Source organism: Dipteris shenzhenensis, chromosome 33 (assembly GCF_047967505.1).
Source record: "Dipteris shenzhenensis isolate YYH24624 ecotype China chromosome 33, Dip_SZ_1.0, whole genome shotgun sequence".
Classification (NCBI taxonomy): domain Eukaryota; kingdom Viridiplantae; phylum Streptophyta; class Polypodiopsida; order Gleicheniales; family Dipteridaceae; genus Dipteris; species Dipteris shenzhenensis.
In genome coordinates this window covers 32,002,612-32,029,200 of record NC_141628.1, presented here as the reverse complement: position 1 = coordinate 32,029,200, position 26,589 = coordinate 32,002,612, and the positions used below count along the sequence as shown (strand labels likewise).

General features: G+C 44.3%; 1 protein-coding gene across 3 annotated transcripts in view; it reads right to left on the bottom strand.

The window, feature by feature from the left end:
• ATVPS33 (Sec1/munc18-like (SM) proteins superfamily) overlaps positions 1-26,589 on the bottom strand; it is a 237,513-nt gene that overhangs the window by 146,104 nt on the left and 64,820 nt on the right. For all 3 annotated transcript variants that reach the window (XM_087371482.1, XM_087371483.1, XM_087371484.1), the window contains one exon: positions 14,219-14,325. In XM_087371482.1, the coding sequence (XP_087227608.1) occupies positions 14,219-14,325 (107 nt within the window). The remainder of the gene's footprint in view (positions 1-14,218; positions 14,326-26,589) is intronic.

Genomic DNA, 26,589 nt, shown 5'->3' with positions numbered 1-26,589 from the left:
GATACTTGCGTACCGTGTCTGGTGTGTTCGGGAGGTGACATCTGGTTTCCAATTGGAGCTGTCGACGATAAGCCTTGCACTCCGCATCATACCAATTGTTGCAGGGTACAGAACCAAGAGGTGGTGGTCTAGTGGACCGTGTGGTGTGGGAAAAGATTTAGAGGGCAGCCTCGTGGAGTGTGCGACTAATCAAGGCAACACCATCCTCTATGAGTGGTATGTGATCGATGTAGGTTAGGAGTCTGTTTAGGCATCCAGAGTAGGCCGGACTACAACGTTAGACATATGTGCAAGGATCGGTGCTAGGACCTCCTGCCCATGTGCAAACTGCTCTGTCCGAAGGCCTTCGTGATCCTGTGCTTTCCGGTTGTGGAGGCGGCGAAGTGCAGTCCGCACATTCTGCGTAGTGAAAAGATGACAGGTAGTGGGCCTAGGCATAGAGGACATGTTTGGCGCTGTCTGCCTCAGGACATCATATAAGAAGCATGCATAAGTGTGCCACACGCCCGGATCAGTGATGGGGATGGGTGGCTTCCCCTCTGGGGAGAATCCCCACCCAGTGGTTGGGTCTCCTCCGCGAAATGATTTTATGATCTCATCCATCCTATGTGTGAGGAAGGCTTGTCTCTTGTGGCGTGTCAACCGCTGAAAGATTTTGTGTGCCTCATGTGGCACCAACTGACCCAAGGCTCGCTCCCATGTGAGGTGGGCTTGCATCTCTCTGCACTCATCATCAAACCAACGGTTTTGAGGCATCTTTCCATCTCGTACCCATGAAGATCGGGTCGTAGGAAAGGATCTAGTGGCAGCATCATGTATCACTGTGACAAGGGTGGCTGAGGCATGGGCGAGGTCTACACCAGCCTCCAATAAGGCCGGAAGCTCTCTGGCTAAGTGACACACATACACTGAATCAAGGGCATGGTCAAAGTGGATCTGGGTACGCGTAGTGGTAGGAACTCTCCCTGTGCCTTCACCTCCTCCTGAAGAGGATGGATTAGGTGAGAGTTACACACATCTTGAGTATGATAACCCACAAATAGATTTACAGCAGTCTCTCCTTCAAGAACCTCTTGATAGGGAGTTCTCCTTTTGTAATGAAAAAAGAAGTGAGACCAGCCAAGAACAAGGTAATGAGTTTACGCCTTCAACTGGAAACCTAGCACACATGGATTATAATCCAAGTGCAAGAGGAAGAGAGGAGACTCCTATTGATAAGCTGATTTTCCAGCTTAGCAATATGATTAAGCAGTCCATTATGACAAGATTAAAGACCAACAGGACTTTAAACTTTGGGGATGAACAGTTGAGTACTCCTTCTGAGAGATCCAAATTCCAACCGCAAGAGAGAATCAAGTTTCCCAAATATGATAGGGCAAGGGAGGCTGACAAAATCCTCAACCGGATTCACCATTTTGAGCTGTACTTTGCCCATCAAGACAAGACCGAGCAACAGAAGCTTGCTCTTGCCACATTCCATCTGCAAAAGGATGCTCTAATGTGGTGGTCTTTGTCACAAATAGGAAAAGAGCCTATTCATGAATGGGCTAAGTTTGTGGAGCATCTGAAAGCCACTTTCATGCCACCGAGGCATGAAGAGAACCTAACCTTTCATTGGGAGAGGTTTCGGTAGTTCGATAATGAGAGTAATGCAGACTTTACAGCCAGATTTTGGAAACTCTCTCTAGAGTTACCCAAAAAGAGTGAGGAAGATAGGAGAAAGAAGTATTTAGCAGCCTTAAGCACAAACTAAGGTACAAGGTCGAAATGTTTAACCCGAACACGCTTAAGGACCTCACTAAGTTGGCTGAAATAGCCGAGAGGAAATTGAATCCTCGTAAACCCTTCAATAAGGAGGGTGGGTCAAAATCTAAGACCAACAACATACCGACTTTTAGGAAACCAAACCGGTTTAAGAATAATAAAGGGAAGGGTAAAGCTCTTGTAAGGAATGTGAACAGCCAATCACGTCCTGGATGGGTGCCATTTCCTTCTACGACGGACAAAGAGAAGAAGAAGTTGATTAAGGAAGGAAAATGTTTCGGGTGTAAGAAACATAAGCCAGGGCACATATGGCATAAGTGTCCTGTTCTCAAATTGCCAAGACGAATTCAGTAAAAGGGAAAGCCAAGGCATCTAAGCAGGAGGGTGAGGCTTCTACCTTGTCACCCTCGAAATCTACCGTGACTATTGTCCATAATACGGAATATTCCTTTTTGTATACAAAAATATAGAGATCGAAGGGATTTTCTAGTACCTCCTTTACAAGACGTTGACATGATTCTACGTAAACCATGGCGGTATGATTTTAACCCTGCTATTCATCCTCATACTCATCATTGTTGCTTTGTACATAACAATCCTAGGGGATCGAGACGTGTATACAATTCCATTGATTCCTCCTACCTAAGCGAGAAGATTGGTAAAAAGAGGGGTAGACTGTAATCTTGTGTATATACGGGATTCACGAGATCTTCATCTTTCAAAAGAAGATCGGGAGAGAAATGAGTTCCTTAGAGCTTATTAGGATCGATTTTCAAGAGATGACTCATTTGAATTGCCCATGGAGAGAGAAGACGATCATGCCATAGACTTACAGCCAAGAGCTTCTCCTCCATGTAGATCCCCATACAGGATGAACAGAATAGAAATAGAGGAGGTAGAAAAACAAATTGAACGTCTATTGCAAAAAGGGCCTGATTCGACCAAGCAATTCTCCATTTGGAGCACCTATATTATCGGTCAAGAAGAAGGATGGATCATATCGTATGTGTATAGATTACCGTACTTTGATTAAACTTACGATTAAGAACCGGTATCTGATTCCAAGAGTGGATGATTTATTGGATATGCTTAAAGGTGCTAAAGTTTTTAGCAAATTGGATTTGAAATATGGCTATAATCAACTTCGGATGAAAGCTGGAGATGAACATAAGACTGCTTTTCGCACTCACTGGACATTATGAGTTTTTGGTCATGCCTTTTGGCCTAACTAATGCTCCAGCCACTTTTAGTAGGCTGATAAGAAGGGTTTTGCGACCCAACTTGGAAAATTTTGTCATAGTCTTGTTTGACGACATTTTAGTTTTCAGCAAGACTGAGGAAGAGCATAAGGATCACCTTGTTAAGGTGATGGAACTCCTAAGGAAGGATTGATTGTTCCTAAATACCAAGAAGAGTGAGTTCATCCAGACAAAAATAGAGTATTTGGGACACATTGTGTTTGCTGAGGGAATTCAGGTTGACCCTAAAAAGGTCAAGCCCATAATTGAATGGCCAATACCCAAAAATATACATGAGCTGAGATCCTTCCTAGGGATGTGTAGTTATTATCGCAGAGTCATTAAGAATTTTGCACGTCTTGCTTCTCCATTAACAGATTTGTTGAAGAAGCATTCCTTGTATGACTGGGAAGAGGTTCACCAAGTAGCTTTTCAGGAGCTTAGGAGAACATTGGTCACTCCACCAGTGTTAACACTTTCGGACATGGACAAAGAGTTCTTTGTTGTATGTACGGATGCGAGTGGTACCTCGATTGGGGCAGTCTTGATGCAAGGAGGGCATCCCATTGCTTATGAGAGTAGAAAACTTCAAGGGGCATCCCTGTGGAGATCCAGGTTTGGGGCTGACCTTACTTGTCCTCGTTGTCACATGGCAGTTGAGTCAGTACAACATTGCCTTTGGGAGTGCTGACAGGCGAGGACGATCTGGAAAGGTGTTGCTAGGATTTTCAGCATCTTTCATACAGCACCTTTCTATATGACCTGGGGTTCAGTGGCTTGGTTATCTCTTACTGGCCCATAGGTGTTTTTCAAGGGACATGATCCAGATCCAGCTTTCATTATACGGCGACACTCAGTGGAGTCTTGTTCCCTCCAGGATGTTCCCTTCATTCCTTTTAGAGCTGCTCATGCCTCAGTAGACACGTCTTCGGAGATTTTGGCTAGCATTGCAGCTTGGCATATTTGGAGAGCCAAGTGTACAGAGGCGATTGAGGGTATCCAGGTTCACCCTTCCCAGACTATGGCCAGTATTTGGACTGACACAGTACACACTCTGATGGCCATTTGGGCGAGCATGCATGGATCCTCCAGAGCAGCCACTGCCAGGAGAGTTACTTTTTTCAGAGTTTGGAGGGGATCTCCTTTCTTCTCTGAGTTTCCTTCAGGGTTGAGATGGCATTTTCAGCCTCCGCCTTGGTTCTTTATTAGCTCACTTTGATCTGTTTTTTCCTCATGCATTGCATGATGTACTCCCGCATTTGAGCTTGCTCTCGCAGTTTTCATTCATACTTAATGAAGTAATTTTCTTGAAAAAAAAAAAAGAAAACTTCAAGGGGCTGAATTGAAATATATCACCTAAGACAAGGAGTTACTGGCAATCATTCATGCCTTAAAAGTTATGGAAGCATTATTTATATGGCTCTGCTTTCAAGATTAAGACTGACCATCAAAGTATCAAGCACTTGTTTTCTCAACCCATTGTTTCTTCAAAGCAAATCAAATGGGCTGAATATATTCAATCCTTTGGGCAACCAAATATTGAATATCAGCCAGGAAAGGAGAATTTAGTAGCTGATGCTTTAAGTAGACAGCCCCAAGTTAATCACATTTCTGTGATTAAGGAGAAATCATTAGGAGCAATGGTTGAAGCTTATCCTTTAGATGAGGACTTCGCTGAAATTTATGGGAAGATTCAGCGTGACGAGGTCATGCGTTTAGAGGCTTATTCGATCGTGGATGGATACTTATTGTAGGAACGTGCCATATGTGTACCCAAAACATTTCGGGATCTAGTCATGAGTGAGTTACATGCAAGTCCATATTCTGAACGTAGAGGCATTAGAGGGACCATTGACAATATTGAGAGATACTTCCATTGGTCTAAACTTCGCAAATAAGTTTCAACCTTTGTTCAACAATGTGACGTATGTCAGCGCATTAAATCTGACACAAGTAAGACTGCTGGTCTTTTGCAGGCTTTGCCTATTCCCTTTGAAAGGTGGGAACACATTACAATGGATGTTGTATCAGGTTTTCCCAAGGTTGGTCAGTTTGAGCAGATTTTCACTATTATAGATAGGCTGAGTAAACGGGCTCCGATAATGATGGCCTTTTCATTAGCAACTTTTGAACAGGCCTATTAAAGAATCTCGGAACCAAACTGAAATTTACTACAGCCTTCCATCCTCAAGGAGATGGACAAAGTGAGAATGCCAATCAAACCATAATTACTTTACTTCGAGCTTATGTCCATGACCAACCTAGAAGGTGGCTAAAGTTCTTACCCACGTTAGAGTTTGCTTATAATAACACTGTACATACTTCCACCAAGAAAGCCCCATTTGAAATCATCTATGGGTAATGTTTAACCACTCCAATAACACACTTGGGGGAGAGAAATTTTGCTGCTGACCAGTTTGCTGAGGATATGTCACAGGTTATTGAGCAGGTAAAAGAACATATTAAGAAGGCCCAGGTTCAACAATCCAAGGCAGCCAATAAAAAAAGAAAAGAAGTTTATTACAAGGAGGATGATTGGATTTTTCTGAAGATTGATAAAAGAAGAATCAAGTCAATGAGAGGAAGTACAAAACATATCAAGTTAGCACCGAAGTTTTATGGTCCATTTCAGATTTCCAAGGAAGTGATCAATCACCAAAAGGAGATAAGTTCAAGACACTGCGAAATGCCTCAAACTTCTCACATCGAAGTGCTTTGAAGATGTATGCAACATTGTCATGTATTGACACATAGATCATACTGATCTCCCCTGCATGCAACTTCTCTTTGACATAATGATAATGAACCTCAATGTGCTTCGTGCGAGTATGAAACACAGGATCCTTTGCCACTACTCCGACTAACAGTGAGAATCGGAGTAGAACCCTCCAATGAGAGATGAAGATCAGCAAACAAACGACGCAACCAAAAACATTCAACTGTTGATGTGAAAGCTGCCTTGTACTCAGCTTCATATGAGGAAGTAGCCACAGTAGATTGTTTCTTGCTCAGCCAAGAAATGCAAGCTTTGTCCAAAAAGAAACAATTACCACTTGTGGACTGCCTAGAGTCATAGTATCCAGCCCAATCTGAGTTGCTGTAGGCATGCATCTGCAAGTCACCCCCCCTGGGAAACATCAAGCCATAAGACTTTGTGCCTGGCAAGTAACGAAAGATGTGTTTTACAACCTGCCAATGTGTTGTCTTTGGGCTGTGCATATACATGTTGACCTGAGATACTCCATACTAAATATCGGGCCGTGTATTGCACAAATAAATGAGGCATCCAACAGCCTGGCTGTAAAGTGTGGCATCCACTGATTCACCTGCATCATACATAGTAAGCTTCAGCCCTGGCTCCATGGGACTGGGCTATAGGCTTACAATCTTGCATGTTGAATCTATCCAAGAGCTTTTGCACATACTTGGATTGAGACATAACAATGCCATGCTTGTCTTGTATAAATTGGATCCCCAAATAGAAATTAAACATGACCAAATCTATCATGTCAAATTCAGCTTTCAATTTAGCCTTGAAATCTGCAATTATTTCCTCATTTGACCCTGTGAGCAGAATGTCATCTACATAAAGAATGATGACTAAAATATCCCCCCCATCCTTCTTGATGTAGAGGGTGCTTTCAGTTGGACTATTATGCAGCCCCTTGCTTGCCAGGAAGGCGTCAATCTTGGCATACCATGCACGTGGGGCTTGTTTTAGCCCATATGAAGCTTTATTCAGCTTACAAACTTGATGTGCATTGCCCGAAAGTTCAAAGTCAAGAGGTTGTTTGACATAAACCTCTTCCTACAAGTTCCCATTAAGGAAAGCTGTTTTTATGTCCAACTGATGAATAACTGATCTAATAGTTGTCATCCAGGATGTAGAAGCAGAAGTCTCCTCATAATCTATGCCCTTTTTTTGAGCATCCTTTGGCAACCAGCCATGCCTTGTACCTATCAATGGACCCATCTGGCTTCCTTTTGACTTTGAAAACCCATTTGGTACCAATGGCATGTTTTCCTGATGGCAAATCCACAACATCCCTTGTCTGATTTTTATCAATGGACTGCAATTCATTGTGCATGGCATTCATCCAGTGCACATTATCCTTGGCTTCTTCGAAAGTATCACGTTCTTCTTAATCAAGAAGAGTACCTGCATGAGCTGATTCAACAGAAAGAGCCCCCCCTACGTGCCTTGCTGCACTACAAGTCCTGCTAGGCAAAGGTGCCTCAAGTCTACTCTCCCTGAGAGTTTGTAGCAACCAGTTTGGAACTGTTTTTGCTGCATGTATCTCTTAAATCTCTTGCCTGACAACATCATCCACTCCCTGTGGAGGAACAAAATCAGCAAGTGGCTGAATCAGGGCATGTGGAACAGGAGGCGGCTGCTGTAAGTGCTCATTTTCAGCATCAACTGGGGAACCAAAAGCAATAGGAAGGAACCCCTCAAAAACATCATCCGAAGATGTAAGAGATTACAAAGATATGGTGTTGTAGGCATAAAGTCAACCCGATGGTTGACCAGTAATACTTGGGTACTATATATACCAAATACTTGTATTGTTTCATTTGAACATTTCTATTGGAGCTTTCTTGTGTGTGCACTCTTGCTCACTTGTGTTCACAACCTGTCTCCACTTTGTTCCTACATTTGGTATCAGAGCGCTTCCATATCTAGAGTCCATTCCCGCGCTTGCTTCCAGAGTCCCGCAAGCTTGGTGCTCCAGTGCGCGTTCCTGGTTCTCACATTCAGCTCTCCAGCTTTCATTTGAGGTAGCTCCAACAGTCCAACGGCTGTTTTTGACCTTTTGAGGTCCGATTTCAACGTTTATCGAAATTTCAGAGCTGCCCGCGTACAAACAAATCTATCCCGCAGCATTTCAAGCGGGGGGGGGGGGGAAGGGAAAAAATAAAAATAATTAATAATTAAATTTTAAAAATAAAAAATGTTTTTTTTCGTACACTTGTATGGACGTCCGTGACGTCCGTACAGTTGCGTGACAGTGCCGCGAGTCCGTACAACTTGTCAGAACCTGATTTCGAGTCCGTACGACTTGTTAGAAGGCAATTCGATCAGTTTTTTACTGTTTTTCGGCATTTTTGCTCAGATCTGAACTCTTTTCAACTCCAGCCTCTCCCGGCAGCTCCAGGCTCTTCTCTACACGTGTGTTGTGTTAAGAAGTACTCCCAACAGCTTCATTTAGCTCCAAACAGCTCACTTCAGCTCGTTTGTCATCTCCGGCTTGCCCACATAGTCAATGGACTGTTTTGCAGGTGGTTTGGGCCAAGTTGCACTTCTAGTAAGTGTATTAAGCTATGTATTTCGCTTCGGGACTGTTTTTGCAGCCCATACTCTTGCACTCTCAGGTGCATTTGCAGATACTCTGCATTGTTGGGTGCATTTGCAGTTACTTTACAGTTGTGGATGCTTTTAAGCTCCGTTGGATACATTTGAGCACTCGTGGGTGCGCTCTTTCGGATTTGGGTTGTGCATTTTCACTTTGGGATTGCACTTCAGATTGCAGCAGAGTGCAGTGATTGGTTGATGTCATTTTTGCACTGATTGCATTGTGCAGTTAGTGGGATTTCAGAGCAGCCAGTATTAGTTTGGGATTTGCAGGCACATTTGCAGCCAATTGCACTTTTGGGACTTGTAGTTCTTTTTGCAGGTACATTTGCAACTTGTGGGTATCCCATTTTGCATCATGTCAACTCTTTCAGATAGTTTTAGCAATTTGTCCGAGGGTGACAAGCTGGATGGACCAAACTATGCCTTGTGGTCATTCATGCTTAAGAACATCTTGGTTAGTAAGGGCTTGTGGGATATTGTTAGTGGGGATGAGGTGAGGCCAACAGGCTCCTACATCCAACACAGCTTCTTCGGGTCAAACTACAAGCAGACAGCAGACCGCTACAGCCCCTCCTGCTAGTCCCATAGCATCGACGCAGGAGCAGAAGAAGTTTGACCGCCACAGTGCCCAAGCGATGTTTTTGATTGCCACAAATGGAAGAGGCACATTATGACGACTATCAAGTCGTGCAAGGATGCAGCATGGGAAAGATTAGCAAACATGTATGATGTTAAGAATGAGGCAAGGGCCATTGCCTTGACAAATCAGCTCAAGGATCTCTAGATGCAAGAAGGCCAGGCCATCACTGATCATATTGCCAAGATCACTCATCTACATGATCAGCTCGCAAGTATTAATGAGGAAATAGAAGACAAGAAGCTAGTCTCTATTACTCTCAATAGCTTAGCGTCCTCATATGGCACACACAAAGTACCTTGCTCCTCTATGCACGGGAATAATCATGGGGCCACATACATCACTGTGCACTATCTGTAACACTCTGGTTGCCTTGACCCAATTCTTGCCTTGTTTACTGAATGGCAAGCGATGCAATTTGCCAAGTGCACACCCCTCACACACTTCATTTGCTGGTTGCTGTAATTTTGGCATTCCTTGAGTCATATTATTGTTGTACAAGTAGGACAATGCCCTGTGATGGACATGTGCCCTGTGATGGACATGTCCAAACCTCGCATGCCATAAATCAGCTTGGGAAGTTTTTGCTACAGCCAAAACCTTCTGATCATAAGGTTGAGCATTAAGCTTGTATAAGCCTCTGTCATATGTACCTGTTGCTACAACCTCATACCCATGAACAGGTGTGATGCTCTCAAACCAATCCTAGCGAGGAGTCATGTGCTTAGTAGCACCACTGTTGATATACCATGTATCACTTGCAACAAGGGAAGCATCCCCTGATTGATTTTCAGCATTCAAATCCCCCCTTGCATCCATCTTCTCACTAAATGCAGCAAACACAAAATCTCTATCACCTTGGGCAAGATGAACTTCATCATGTGCATCTGAAGCACGAGTTTCAGTAGGGGCAACAAAATTACTGCTAGAGCTGTTCCTTTGCCTCTTCTTTTCATTGGCAATCCTTTTCTGACACTCTGCAATGTAATGCCCTGGCTTCTTGCAATAATTGCATTTGCCATTTTTTCGATTTTTGCTTGAACTGTTTGCCTTTCCTTCCTTGGGCTGAGTTGTATGGTTGTGTTTGGGCTCAAACTTTTTCTGAAATTTGCTCTTTCCACCCATGGCAAGTGCTTGCTCACCCTGACGAGAGGCTTTGACAAAATTTGAGCATCTCTCCTCTTCCTGCAACAAAAGCCCAACTAACTCATCGAATGAGAGTGGGGCTGCCCTGAGAACAATGGTCAATGACGTGAACCTTTATAGATGACTTCTCTAGGTTCACATGGCTTTTTCTCATGAAGGAAAAATCTGAGGTGTTCTATCGGTTTCAGGAGTTCAAAGCTATGGCTGAGAACCAAACCAACTCTAGAATTGGAACACTCAACTCAGATAGAGGGGGAGAGTCCATGTCACATGCATTCTAGGGATTTTTGAAGCAACATGGGATTAAACATCACTTGACATGCCCTTACACACCACAGCATAATCCAATCTCTGAGAGGAAGAATCGTACTCTCATGGAAATGACGAGATGCATGCTGCAATTCAAGAGAGTCCCAAAGGCTTTTTGGGGAGAAGCAGTTGTGACAGCCACTTATATTCAGAACAGATGCCCTACCAAAGCTTTGGTTAATGTGACTCCATTTGAGGCTTTGTATGGCTTTAAGCCAAAAGTTAGTCATTTCAGAGTTTTGGGCTCAGTGGCATATGCTTTGGTTCCAGATGCACGTCGGACAAAGCTTGATGACAAGAGTGTCAAATGCATTTTCGTGGGGTAAAGCACTAAAAGCAGGGGATTTATGCTTTATAATCCCACTACCAGGAAGGTAAGAATTAGCAGAGATGTTCTCTTTCCTGAGAATGAGTGCATGCAGTCCGCTAGTGCAGACTTGCCACCATACGATGACACCCCTTTGGACATCATCCAGTTTAAGGATGATGAGACGGAGTCTCCTGATACTTCCCCTTCTACTTCTCATAGTTCAGATGGCTTGCCACACATTGAGGATGGCTCTCCCTCAAATGTTTCAGATTTGCAGCCAATTAATGAGAATAGACAGCCTCATGTTTGGAGGCATTATCAACGTCGTGAGGCCACTAAAGATGTTGATGCAGCCCCAAGTGGTACAGCAGAGAAATATATTCCACATTGGGCAAGGTTGACCATTCAAGATGCTAAGGATCAGCCTACTTTGGGGAAAACCAGGGCCAGCACTCAGAAAAATCAGCAAAAGGTCAATTTTGCTTTGATGACCTCAGTGATGGAAGCTGAAAATGAGCCTCAAAGCTTCAAGGATGCTCAGCATAATCCGGCATGGCAGAAAGCTATGGAAGCTGAGATTAAATCCATTGAGAAGAATGCCACATGGGACTTGGTTAATGCGCCCATTGGAAAAAATGTGGTTGGCACGAAATGGTTTTATAAGGTGAAATACCATTCAGATGGCACAATTGAGAAATACAAAACCCGTTTGGTTGCCAAGGGGTATGCACAAGAGGAGGGGATAGATTATGAGGAGACATTTGCTCCACTAGCCAAGATGACCACCATTCATTCTGTCATCTCTCTTGCTGCGTTTTATGGTTGGTCAGTGTACCAGATGGATGTCAAGACCGCGTTCCTTAATGGAGATCTTAAAGAGGAGGTCTATGTACATCAGCCCCAAGGTTTTGAGGTGAAGGGACAAGAGCACAAGGTATGCAAGCTCAGGAAGGCTCTATATGGGCTGAAGCAAGCACCTCATGCGTGGTATCAGAAGATACATCAGTTTTTGTTGTCCCAAGGCTTCGTAAACACTCATACAAAGCCAAATCTGTATGTTCTGCAGCAAAAATCAGAATTGGTGATGTTGGTACTATATGTGGATGACATCATACTCACAGGTAGTGATTTGCAGCAAATTACAGCAGTGCAGTCTGCTTTATGTCACAACTTTGACATGACAAATTTGGGCCTATTGCACTATTGTCTTGCATTGAATTGTGGCAGACCCATGATGGGATTTCTATGTCACAAACAGTATTTGAAGGGGTTGTTGCAAAAATTTAAAATGGAGAACTGTAAGCTTGTGGCTACTCCATTGGAAAAGGGACTCAAGCTGAGTAAGCATGATGCTGCTGAAAAGTTTGATGGCACTTTGTACAGGCAGTTGGTTGGTAGTTTGATATATCTATGCTCCACACGACCTAATATTGCCTACGCCACAAGGCTTTTGAGCCAATTCATGCATTGTCTCACGATCACACATTGGAATGCAGCAAAGAGGGTTCTCAAATATGTCCATGGTACTCTCTCTCTTGGCTTGCATTATGCTTCAGATTGTGATCTAAAGCTGAGTGGTTTCACTGACTCAGATTGGTCAGGGGACATTTACGACAGAGGGTCCACTACTGGCTATTGCTTCTCATTGAGTTCAGCCTGTATCTCATGGCTCAGTAAGAAGCAAGAGCGAGTCTCTCTTTCCTCTAGTGAAGCAGAGTACAAAGCTGCAAATTCAGCCACTACGGAGTTAATGTGGTTAAGGAAGCTTTTGCATGACTTGCATCATGCACAGGATGGCGAAGCAAACTCTATCTTTTGTGACAGCCAGAGTTGCATTGCCATAGCCAGCAATCCTATCTTTCATGCTTGCATGAAACACATTGAAGATCATTATCATTATGTACGGGATTGTATTTCTAATGGCTTCATTGATCTCATCTATTGTCCATCTGAGGACAATGTGGCAGATATCTTCACCAAAGCCCTGTCAACAAATCTTTTCTTACGACATCAACATGGCTTGGGGATCAGAGACATTCTCACAATGTCAAGGGGGGTTGTGAAGTGATTCACAATGACATTGTTTTCATGTACTCCCATAGGTTGCATATCCATCTGGATGAATTTGTGCAACCGTGGTACTTTAGGTACTGCAGGGTACACCTAAGATGTTTCCAAGGTACTTTCAGCCATATCTTTGAGGGGGGATTTGTAAGAGATTACAAAGATATGGTGTTGAGGCATAAATTCAACCCTATGGTTGACCAGTAGTACTTGGGTACTATATATACCAAGTACTTGTATTGTTTCATTTGAACATTTCTATTGAAGCTTTCTTGTGTGTGCACTCTTGTTCACTTGTGTTCACAACCTGTCTCCACTTTTTTCCTACACAGGAGAGATTGTCCTTGTAGAACGATACATCACTTTACATTTATGTGCTTGTTTTAGCATGATACATAGGATTAAAGTGGTCATATATTCAGCTCTTGTGGAAAAGAGAGCGATGGCATTTTGACTTTTCACCCATTAAATACTCCGACTGCTGAGTCCCAAAATATACTCAGTTGTCGAGTTCCTCCCCTTACCACCTACCCAATCAATGTCACAAACCCTTTGCATCTATAGGGCTTTGGATCTGCCATAAAGATTGCAAAATGCATGCTACATAGTACCCTCGATATGCCTCACGATCATTTGTGGCAGCGCATACTACATAGTACCCTCGATATGCCTCACGATCGTTTGGCTGCCACATACTAAGTGACACAACTATCAGCATAAGAAATATTGCACCTAGTGGTCATCAAATAAACTAGGCTCCCCTCTTGCATGTGAAGCCTTCCAGTAAGCCCTTAGCATACTTCACCTGACTCACAAAGATGCAGTCTTTTTGCCTTACTTCCATTCCCAAGAATGTGTCCAAAATCTGTCATCACAAACTGCCTGCAAAGTGTAGCCCTAAGGTGCTCTAGCAGTGTCATCATTGCTTGTAATCATAAGATCATCGACATACAGCATGACAAGGGTGATGCTATCATTTTATCACATACTGACGGGGGTCTAATATGACCTTTTGCATGTTAAATGTTTTGAAGAAGGCATTAATCTTTGCATTCATGACCTCCGTGCCTGCTTGATACTCGAGACCATAGAACAACATTTTGAGTTCCGATACTGTCCTCTTGTCCCTTTTTGCATAAACCCAACTAATTGCTCCATAGATAGCTCCTTGTAGAATGCTTCTGAATCATAAGTGTAATATCAAAACAGCCTAGTTGTATAATTCTTGCTTCTCCAACAGCCCATGTCATCCACAGCACCAGGTACAACATAATATTCCTAATTTTCCTTTGAGATGCAGATACACATGTACATAAAAATGTTTGAAAAGAATGTCTTTAACGGTAAAGAAAAACCAGTGACAACACAATATACAAGGCATATTAATAACTCACATATCATAACTTTGACCTTCAACAAGTGTTTGCTCGATACTAATCCTCCCAAGAAAGGATGGTTTAGTAATATGAGTGGATAAATGTTGAGCAAGGTTGGTGTGTCTCTGCAACAGATAGTCACTTCAGCTTTCCAATTGTTTATAGATTCTAGCACAAAAACAACTTCTAAGTTTAAAAAACGTAAAGGCGTACATTTAGCTATTGAACGTATCCATAAAGTGCATTAACTAAAACAATATAAATGCATGATGATAATAGTTTTAATGTTTGTTGAAGTCCATGTTTGAATATATGATGTGCATGCTTTTGCCCCAACCCCTTAGAAATCAGCTCCAAATCAAAAACACATAACCACAATAAAGTGTGACTACTATGTTAAAACTATGTCTCAAAGCAATCACATTCATGAAGCTTTCTCCATCACAACATTTACAAGAGGCCTATAACAAGGATTTACATTAGTTCATGAGTCGGTAAGTGCACGGTAAGGTGTTCAAAATACTAGTGTTCCGGAAGTGTAGAATATGAAGCTGAGATCACCGATGTTGGGAAAAATAGGTTTGGAACAAGGATTTGATGGCACAGCTTTTGGATAGTAGCACAACTATTTGATCTTTCTATTGGAAAAAATAGCTTTGGAATAAGGATTTGATGGCACCTTTTGGATAGGAGCAGAATTGATTGATCTTTCAAATGGTATTCTTTTATGAACCATTTTAAGTTGCTTCTTCACAAGACAAGTAGTTCCTCCTCCTATGCTTTGTCTCGCCTACCTCTAGCTCCAAAACTCTCAATTCCCTCCGGTTCAGCTTTGACAGGGTTCATGAGATTTGCTATGAAGTTTAGCATACCGTCTTCTTCCTCCCTTCCACTATCGGCATCCATCCAAACATCAAAGACGGGATTATTGTTAATGAATTCTCTAAATAAAGGGTGAAGGGCTTGAGAAAGCCCTGGCAATTCAACCCAAACTGCCAATTTGGTGGCCTTGGGCTCCTCATCATCAACTCAAACTACTTGTCTTCGGTTAGGCTCCCAACAAAGTAGCTTGGCAATCTTTGTGAAAGCCATATGCTCAACTCCAATGGTGGGAATTGTTCTTGATGCTTGTTCTTTTCATTCTCTCAAATCTTGAATATCGGTAAGGCCCATAAGCTGGTTCGCCTTTTGCAGCTCAAATTCCTCGTTTTGTCTTTCAGCTTTGAAAGCAGTTTCAAATAGTTTACGAGAGAGAGAGGCAAGAGACAGAAGGAAGAACGAAAGTTTATTAACGTCTAAGGTTTTTTGAGACTGAAAAAAAATAGATACAATGAAAGCTACGTGTATGGCCACTAAACGGGCACCCATGCCCAAGGCTGATGTCTATGATGAGAAAAAACTAAGACATCAAGTTGTGACTGCGAGAGACATCCAAAAGTGGAACACCAAGGGGAAGCCTTTGCCCGCCTACCAGTCGGTCAGCTGTCCAACTGAGTGGTTGGACCTATGTATGCTGTTTGTGGGACCAACTCCATCAGACGACTCACAGAGAGAGAGAGAGAGAGAGAGAGAGAGATTAACATCTTTGAGAGGCCTCACGGGCCTACGAGACAAGATACAAACAAAAAAGTAACTCATGCAAGCCACAATGAGCTGAGGCAAGGGCTCTCGCTAGGGCCCTTGCTGAGTTCTATACTCAAAACTCAAAACTCAGAAATCAGAGTTGTAGATGTGATTGAGTATCAAATATGAGCTCGGTGCCATGAAAGCCCTCCGGTGGGATATGAAGATGTCTTGTATTTGCCTCAGTCATATCATCTCTCACTATCGTGAGGGGGCATGGCCTCCGTTATCTCTGTATCCAGTGGGCCATATCAAGAGGGACACCTCGACTAACACAATCCCCTCTCAGTAGAGCCAGGAAGGCGGGTGCTCTAGTCAACCTCTGCACTGTGCATGGTCTCTGTGTGTCTAGCTCCATAAGCAGCAGGAGGTGATCAGGCCACTAGACAAAGAGGCTGACAGAGCACAGCGTCACGTCACAGAGATAGCTCCAACACACATCAGGATGGAGGTGGAGGAGATAGCTGACATGTAGGCAGCCTGGATTACTAAGAGAGGGATGCAGAGACCACCTGTAGCACGGAGAGTGACCACAGCACAGTCTGTTGAGGTCCGTCCTATCATAGCTTTCCTCATAGGAGACTGCTTGAGGCGAGGGGCTACTCTGAACATAGCTCAGCGGGTTCAGAGATCGAGGAGACCACGTCCCCCTCTGTCCTCACAGCATGACACAGCCCGACAGATGTAGATTTGAGACATTTTCACTGCTCACAGGCGAGCCACCATGGTGCCGGGCTTTGGCTTTTGAGCCTGAGTCTCAGATCTCAGCATGCTATAGCTCTCAGATAGCTGCCAGTCTCTGGGCTATATATCTGATTTTGCTCGAGCTATTGAGCTCTGTAGAGTTATCAGGTTATCAGTCTATCAGTTTTTCAGTTTTTCAGTTTATGAGTTAGTAGTCTTAGCAGCCAGCAAGGGCCTTAGTGCGCCCTTTGCTCTAGTCCACTGAGGCTTGTATGAGATCATCCTTTTGGTGTACTTTGTACCTTGTCCCATAGGCCCGTGAGGTCTTCCACGGACGTTAATACATTTGTCTTTCTTTCTTTCTTTCTCTCGTAAAGTAGAGAAATCAATATCTAGATAGAGCCAAAGGGACCCGACTGAGACACATAGGAGAGTAGGTGGTGACGATGGCACAGGAGACATCGCTAGACAGACACAACCACATGCTTTTAAATGTTTGAGTTAGAGGCCCAAGACAATGTAGTAGAGGAGGAGGAGTTAGCTGTTATGACTTTTGACCAAGGATGCGGAAAGATATACATCAGTTTGTTACTGAATGCCTGACGTGTCAGAAAGTGAAGTATGATAGACAGAAGGCACCTGGCCTACTTATGCCTCTTCCCGTTCCTTAGGCACCGTGGGAAAGTATTACAATGGACTTTAATTTTTATTTGCCAAGATCAAAGTCACAAAATAATGGAATTTGGACTATCATTGATAGATTCAGCAAGCAAGCTCATTTCATTCTAGATCGTAAGACCATAAAGGCAAATCATATGGCTAAGCTTTTCAACACAGATTTTGAAGCACCATGGTATGCCTAAGTCCATTGTCATTGATCGAGATCCCAGAATGACCAGTCTATTTTGGAGAGCTTTATTTGATAATATGGGGACGAATCTGAATTTTTCTTCTTCTTTCCATCCCTAGATAGATGGTCAAAGTGAAGTAGCAAATTCTACAGCATTGGATATGCTGAAATGCTACGTGGGTGACCAAGGTTCAGACTGGGAAAAGTACCTACCATTGGTAGAGTTTGCTTACAATAATACAGTACACAGCTCTACAGGGAAAGCCCCCTTTGAGGTCATTTATGGGAAGGTGATTATGCTACCTATCCTGAGGACCAAGGATGAAATATTTGCAACAGCTGATCAGTTTGTGAGAGACCTGCAGACAGCTTATTGCCAAGTCCAGACAGCAATTGAAAGGTCTCAAGAGAAGCATAAAAGAGCTGCAAATAAGCATAGGAGACAGTAAGGAAGGGGATTGGGTACTTTTGAAGTTCAAGGAAGCTAGGCTCCGCAAGTTTAAAGACAAACAGAAAGTGTATGCAAAGTTATCTTCTAGATATTATGGCCCTTTCAAGGTTACAGAAAGAATAAATGAGGTTGCATACAGGTTGGCATTGCTAGAGCATTGGAGGATTCACAATACATTCCATGTGAGTCTTCTAAAGAAATTCCAGGGGCCAAAGCCAACAGAGCCAGTATCAAAGGATCCACCAGAAGTGGATGAGCTAGAGGAGGTCCTTCAGCCAGAGCAGATTGTGTACCATACTGTACGCAAAGGCCCTCAGGGCAAGGAGTTTTACAGGTATCTTGTAAAATTCAAGAATTATACGACATTGTATGCCAAGTGGATGGATGAAGACATGTTGTCCGATCATCCACAGCTTTCGGATCTTAAGTCAAAGTACAATTGACCATTTATCTGATCATAATTAAAGAGTTTTGATTATGGTCAAAGAGTTCTTTTATTGATCAAAGAATTGACTACGGTCAAAGATACTTGACTCTGGTCAAGTAAACCTGACTTCAGTCAGGGAGACTTGGTTCATTACCAAAAGGGTTAACTGCGGTTAACCAGAGAATCACAGAGTTGACTACGGTCAAAGAGTGTTGACTTCGATCAACGAGACTTGGCATGCGCCAAGAGGGTTAACTACGGTTAACCAAGATGTGCCAACTTTGGTTGGAGAGTTGTGCCAACTTCAGTTGGAGAGACTTGACTATAATTAGGGCGCCTCGACCCTTGGTCAAAGCCCCTTAATTATGATCAAGGGCGTTGACTTCGGTCAACCAGAGAATAAATGTATATTTTTATATTTGTTATGTGTGCACATGTGTTCAATGGGGACACCCACTGTGACTAGAATAAGTCCACAATGTGTTATTTGCATGAAAAGCGCTAACAATTAATGGGTACCACGGTGGTGCGCTTTAATTAATTGTTGCACGTACTAGGAAGAGTGATTTTCCTAAGCGCAATGGAGCCTAACAAGAGTCTAGAAGGCGGTTTGTGTGACGAAGTGCTTCAAAGACTCTAGAGTTGCCCTTAGTGGCATGTAATTAGGAAAGTAATGTAGAAATTGACAAGTGGCTTGTTGGCAAGAAAGAGAGCCTAAGAGCTCATGTAATTTCATTCACGTTTTGGATTTTGTATGAACAGCTTCCACGTTGAACTCTTGTACTCAGTTTTCTCTCAAGAAATAAAAACCTTCGGGGGGGTCAAACCCGACGATTGTCCTGGGCCCTAGTGTATCTGTTGAGAGAGGGAGAGAGGGAGAGAAAATGAGAGTGTCTTTGCTGTCTTTTACGAAGTGGGATTTCATTGGTATTAGAGCTATTGGTTCATCTCTTTCCTTGGAGATGACGGTCTGAGAGAATTGGATGCCACAAATGGAAAAGAGTAGCAATCGACAACAACGTGATCAAGCGGCTCATTATGCAAGTGCTCAGTCCGTAGGCCCTCATGATCCTGTGCCCTCTGGTTGTGTAGCCGACGAAGTGCAGCAGCCCGCACATTCTGTGTGGTAGACAAGCGACAAGAGGTGGGCCTGGGCATAGAGGACATGTCCGGTGGTGTTTGCATCTGGACATCAAAGAGTGAACATGCATACATGTGCCATACATCTGGGTCAATGATGGGAATAAGTGACTTCCTCTGCGTTAGGAAACCCCATTCACTCATCGGGTCTCCTCCTAGAAAAGATCTGACAATCTCATCCATCCTGTGTGTGAGAAAAGCCCACCCGCCTCTTGCGGCATGTCAATTGTCGAAAACTCCTCTGTGCCTCAAATGCCGTCAGATGGCCTAAGATCTTCTCTCATATGAGGTGGGCTCTCGCCTCTCTGCATTCAACATCAAACCAAGGGTTTTGAGGTGTCTTCCCATCTCGGTTTTGAGGTGTCTTCCCATCTCGGACTCACGTGGATCGGGTCGTGGGAATGTGAGATTTTAGGGAGAGACAGAGAGAGAGCAAGAGAGAGTGAGCTTAAGAGCTGAAAGCTTGATAGCTTGGTTGCAATAGAAGAGTGTGTGAGTACAACTGAAAGAGTGACAGATAAGGTTTTGTCCTAGTGACAAAACCTTAGTAGTCACTAACCATAGTTAGTGAACTAACTGCGGTTAGGGGAAAAAACCTCTTAAAGAGGAAAAAGTGCCCCTAACTAGCTTATTAAATTACATTGGTCACTGCGGAATTATATCTATAATTCTAACACCCCCCTGCAGTGCCAATGTCATGTACAAGGCTGATCAATCACCAAACGGATATAAGTTCAGGGCACTGTGAAATGCCTCAAACTTTTCACGTGGTAGTGCTTTGGTGAAAATATCTGCAACGTTGTCATGTGTGGACAGAAAGATCATACTGATCTCTCCTGCATGCAACTTCTCTCTGACCTAGTGATAGTGAATCTCAATGTGCTTCGTGCGAGCATGAAACACTGGATTCTTTGCCACTGCAATGGCACTCTGACTATCAGTGAGAATTGGAGAAGGACCCTCCAAAGACAGATGAAGATCAGCAAATAGACATCGCAGCCAGACACATTCAACTGTTGCTGTGAAAGCTGCCCTGTACTCAGCTTCACATGATGAGGTAGTCACTGTAGATTGTTTCTTGCTCAGCCAGGAAATGCAAGATTTACCCAAAAAGAAACAATTGCCACTAGTGGACTGCCTAGTGTCATAATCACCAGCCCAATCTGAATCACTGTAGGCATGCATCTGCAAGTCACCCCCCTTGGGAAATAACAAGTCAAAAGACTTCGTGCCTTGCAAATAACGGAAGATGCGCTTAACTGCCTGCCAATGCATAGTTTTTGGGTTGTGCATATACCTGCTCACCTGAGAAACTGCAAACTGAATATCAGGTCTAGTGTTGCAGAGATATATGAGGCATCCAACAGCCTGACTGTAAGATGTGGCATCAACTGATTCTCCTACATCATGCATTGTGAGTTTCAGCCCCGGCTTCATGGGAGTGGCTATGGGCTTACAATCATGCATAATAAATCTGTCCAAGAGTTTCTGCACATACTTGGACTGAGACATAACAGTGCCACGTCTTTCTTGAGAGAACTGGATCCCCAAATATAAGTGAAGCAGCCCCAAATCTGACATGTCAAAGGTGGTCTGCAAATCAGCTTTGAAATCTGCAATTTTATCTTCATTGGACCCTGTGAGCAGTAAGTCATCGACATAAAGAAGGATGACTAAAATTTCCCCCCCATCCATCTTGATGTAGAGGGTGCTCTCAGTAGGACTATTGTGCAGCTCTTGCTGGTCAAGAAGGCATGAATCTTGGCATACCATGCACGAGGAGCCTGTTTCAGCCCATACAAAGCTTTGTTTAGCTTGCATACCTGAAGTGCATTTGCTGTAATTTCAAAGCCTGTAGGGTGTTTGACATACACCTCTTCCAGCAAGTCTCCATTTAAGAAGGCTGTTTTTATGTCCAACTGATGAACATTCCACTCAAAATGTGCAGCCATTGCAATAACAGATCGGATGGTGGTCATTCGGGATGTAGGAGCAAATGTCTCCTCATAATCTATGCCCTTTTTCTGAGCATAGCCTTTAGCAACCAGTCTTGCCTTGTATCTGTCAATGGAGCCATCTGGCTTTCATTTCACCTCGAAAACCCATCGTGTGCCAATGGCATGTTTGCCTGGTGGCAAGTCTACAACATCCCAAGTCTGATTTTTTTTAATGGACTGCAACTCATCGTGCATGGCATTCATCCAATGCACATTGTCCTTTGCCTCTTCGAATGTTGCAGGCTCCTCTTCATCAAGAAGAGTACCTGCATATGCTGATTCTACTGAATTAGCACCTTCCATGTGCCTTGCTCACAGCGAGTCCTGCCAGGTAATGGATCATCAATCTTACTCTCCCTGAGAGTCTGTAACAGCCAGTTTGGGACTGTTTTTGCTGCATGTATGTCTGCAATTTCTTGCTGCACCACCTGTTCCACTGCCTGTGGAGGTGGCAAGACATCCTGTGGCTGACCTGAAGCATCAGGAGGTGGTTGTAAATTCTAATTTGCATCAGAAATATCAGCAGGGGAACCCAAGGCAATGGGTAGCAACCCCTCAAAAACATCCTCCGAAGAAGAAGGCATAGATCTGCGAAGCAGGTACGTACGGCACAGGTACGTATGGATGCGTACGACGAACTGACTGCAGCTACGACTAGTACGGCGACGAATGGTATGGACGGGGCATGTGCTACAGCTTCGACTAGCTATAGGAATCTGACGCAAGATGGTACGGATGGCGAGATTGCAAGTACGAGCTGTACAGCACTGCAGTCAAGCTATACGAAATGCTCAGGTACGTACGGTACGATAGGTACAAGCAGGTACGGACAAACTGCCAACGCTTCACGTGCAGGTACAAATTCTGTACAGTCGTACGGACTGTACGGACAATCTTTGGATTGCTTTGAGCTGTATGGACAGGATGTAGCAGTAGGAGCGGCAGCAAGAGCGTGGGCTGGAGGCAAGAGCTCAACGAGGCTCTGATACCAAATGTAAGATTTTAGGGAGAGAGAGAGAGAGCAAGAGAGAGTGAGCTTAAGAGCTGAAAGCTTGATAGCTTGGTTGCAATAGAAGAGTGTGTGAGTACAACTGAAAGAGTGAGAGATAAGGTTTTGTCCTAGTGACAAAACCTTAGTAGTCACTAACCATAGTTACTGTACTAACTGCGGTTAGGGGGAAAAACCTCTTAAAGAGGGAAAAGTGCCCCTAACTAGCTTATTAAATTACATTGGTCACTGCTGAATTATATCTATAATTCTAACAGGGAAAGGATATGGTGGCAACGTCCTGTACCACTAAGACAAGGGTGTCCGAGGCACGTGCGAGATCTATGTTGTCCTCCAATAGGGCCGGGAGTGCTCTAGCTAAGTGACTCACGTACACTGGATCGAGGGCACAATCAAAGTGGATCTGGACACGTGCAGGCATGATGGGGGCTCTCGCTGTGGGTGGCATAGTGGTAGAGATATGGAAGGCCAGGTATGAGTGATCGGCTCCGAGTGGGGGTGGGAATACAATGAAATCGTGCAGAATGATACAAGGGCTAGTGGGCCTAGTAGGTAGTCCACTATACTTGACCCACTGCCATGTGGGAAACAGGTGAGTCCACCAGACAATGGCCATCTCTGAAGACCGTTGTAGATGATCAAGTCATGGACTGCCCCCAAATCAAGTAGATGTCGTCCATACCCTCTCACCTAAGGAGCATTTGCGGAGTGTCTCAGTATTCCTAGCTCAACTGCATCTAACTCCGGGACTATGTGGGGATCTCTGTCATCTGTAAAGTCAAGCAGACCCACCTGTCTGTCTCCCGTCCATGCATTGAAGTCTCCTAGCAAGAGGATGTCTCCTTGCCTAGAAAATTCCGTGATGTCATCATGCTAAGATTATGTTGTCGTCGTGATGCCCTTTCAAGATTTTCGTCATGTAGCAAACAGAGCACACGATCAAAGGCAAATGCTTATGTATATAAATTTGACACGGATTATTTGTTGTTTAGTAGATGGTGTGTAATTTATAGCATATGATGTGTGCTATGCACCACGCTGTAATGCTAGAATAACATCAGCTTAGGTCTAGACTTTTTGGAATTTCTGTCATATGGCACACATATCGCATGATCAAAGACAAATACTTAGCCTGTATACATTTGACATAGATTATTTGCTATATAGTAGATGGTGTGTGCTTTACGGCATATGATGTGTGCTATGCACCACCTATATTCATGCTATCCAAATTTAGGGTACATGCTAGGTACCATTCTGCCTATATCATGTAGTACACTGTTTATGCTATACAGCATACTTTATGTGCTATGCACACTCTGTATTCTATATAGCTCACTCAACTTGTTACATAGTACATTGTCTATATACCACATTGCATGTAACACATTGAATGTGCTAGTAAATATGTTATATAGTACACTAACACTAAAAATGCTATAAATCATAGTGTATGCTTTTTTTTTTTCCGCAAAAAAGAGACTTCTATTAAGTATTAAAGAAAACCGTTAGAGCAAGCTCCATACGGGAATATGGGATACACCATGCAATGCATGAAAAGCTCAAGAGCCAAAAAGAAAGGATTGGGGCTGATAGTGCCATCTCAATCCGGTAGCAACCTCCGAGAAAAAGGGAGAACCCCTCCAAACTTGAAGAAATACAATCCTCCTAGAAGAGGCTGCCCGTGAAGGGCCCTGCATGCTAGCCCATATGGCTATCAAAGTGTGAACCGTGTCACTCCAAATACCAGTGAACACCTGTGACGGGTGTATCTAGGTGTCATCCAAGGCCTCTGTGCATCTAGCTCTCCAAATGTGCCAAGAGGAAATGCTAGCCAAAAGCTCCCAAGAGGTGTCCACTGAAACATATGAAGCTCTGAAAGGAGTATATGGTACATCCTAAAGAGAGCAGGGCTCTATCTCCTGTCGATGGATCGAGAGTGCCCAAGAAGAAGGCTCACCTTCATAAAACACCTAGGGCCCAGTAAGGGATAACCATGCGACCGAACCCCAAGTCATGAAGAAAGGGGAAGTATGAAAAATGCTGAGTATCCGAGCAACTCCTTTCCAAACAATTCTCGCTTGATTGCAGTCCCAAAGGCAATGTCGCACTGATTCCTCTGCAGAATGACAATGAGGGCAAGTGGGATCAGCCCCAAATCGTGATCTCCACAGGTTCACTGCAATCCCTCCACGAATAGAAAGCCAAAAGAAAAGAGTGATCTTTCTATTTCTGAGAAATTTCCAGAGCATCCTCTAGAAATTCCTACGCAAATCTGCGATGATGAAGAAGCTATCCCAATGGGGGGCTCTGGAGGGAATCCAACCTCTACTGCTCAACTGAAATCTCCTGGCATTACCAACCGTGAAACGAAATAAGGAAATCCCCCTCTCTCAATGCCCGTGATCTATCCATTCCCACTCTCCTAGGTCCCACTGCAAGCACTTGATAGGTGCACCTCCAATATAACCACAATCTCCAGGATCCCAAGGCCAAGAGCAGAGAGTCGGGGTGTAAGTACCACTGCAAGCCCCCTCCGTGGTCCACAAAACCAGCAATCCTGACAGGCTGAAAGCAACCCTCTAGAAGAATATCATCCGTGGATCTGGAGAGTATACGTCCATCCCCAATGTCAAAGACCAAAGCATCTTCCCCAAAACCTCGAAGAGCAATCACTCGTAGAGGAACTGCTGTCCTCGAAAAAGCTCCCATCCAAGTGGTGGAAATAATAGGCACCTCAACTGTCCATTCCACCGGGATGGCTGCATCTATCTGCTGAATCCTGCGTGCTACCCCTCTGAGGTGACTCACGGACTGTAGTCTCTGATCCTCACGTAGCTTGATAAAAGCCTTCCAAGTGCCTATTGTGTAGGCGAGGCCTCTCTCCCATCCAGACCACTGCATATAATGGGAAGTGCCCAGAGGTCTGCCATGCTCATCAAGTATACTATCGTTCCAAATGATTGGCTGCCTATCAATCTCTTCAAGGGTAGAGGGCAGAACCCTTCGAAAAGTGTTCCTGAAGCTCCCCCAAGCTTTGAGGATGGCAGTCATGAGAGGAGAGGCAGGAGACCTGAGAGAGGCGGAAGAAAAAATCCAGCGAGGGCTGTCCACCCAATCGTCTCCTAAGGTAGGTGTGCAAGCCTGAATGCGTCCAAAAAAGAAATCCTTCCAAGGTTCCTGCCCAAGCATGAGTCCCCTCACCACCACCTTACAAAGCAATGCCCTGCATTGCAAGTCCGGGTCAATGATATTAAGTCCCCCTTCCCATGTAGGGAGAATAATGATCTCTCAAGCCACCCTCGCTGAAACATCTGCCGTGCCTTCAAGTCCACTCCATAGAAAATTCCTAACTGGTCTAATGAGCTGAGTGATGCAATCCCTAGACCGGCACCAAGAGAACACACAAACCAGGCGGTGGCCAAGAGAACCCGGTTCACTACCACAACTCTAGAGGGAGGGTCGAGTTTAGCTAACCTCCAAAAAAGGAGCTTTTTCCTTATAATTTCTAATACTGGGGCAAACTGCTATGCTGGAGAGATGCCCAATCCTACCTGGCATCTCAAATACCTGACAGAAACACCCCTCTGAATCCAAGAAAAGCCAATGTCAACTCCCCAGCTTGGAGTGTCCTCATCAATGATCCAAAAGCCAAAGGATTTATGCCAATTGATGTATGCCCCTGCAGCTGAGCAAAAAATATCCAAGGCTGTCCGGGAAGAATCAAGTGACTGCGAAGAGGCCTCAATAAAAATAGCAATGTCATCAGCCAACTCATAGTCAAGAAGCTCCTACTCCTGTCTCAAGGGCAATCTCAACCCATAAAGCTCAGCCTGAGATCTAAGGAAGATACTCATAGCTTCTGCCACAAAGAGAAAGAGGAAGGGGGCTAAAGGGCATCCCTGATGAACTGATCTAGAAATCTGAAACCTGTCCAATCAAAACCTGGCTGTGGGCTGATCTATAAAGGAAGGCCAGCCCCCCTCCCCTCTACCTTCTGACCCCCATCCCTCGCTGCTGCAGCCCCCCCTGCGCGCTGCCTCCTCCCCCCCCGCACGCAGCCTCTTCCCTCCCCTCCCTCCAACCTGCTGCTCCCCCCGCCTCCTCCCCCGCTGCAGCCCCCCCTCGCTGCTGCAGCCCCCCCGCGCTGCTGCAGCCCCCCCCCTGTGCGCTGCCTCCTTCCCCCCGCACGCAGCCTCTCCGCTCCC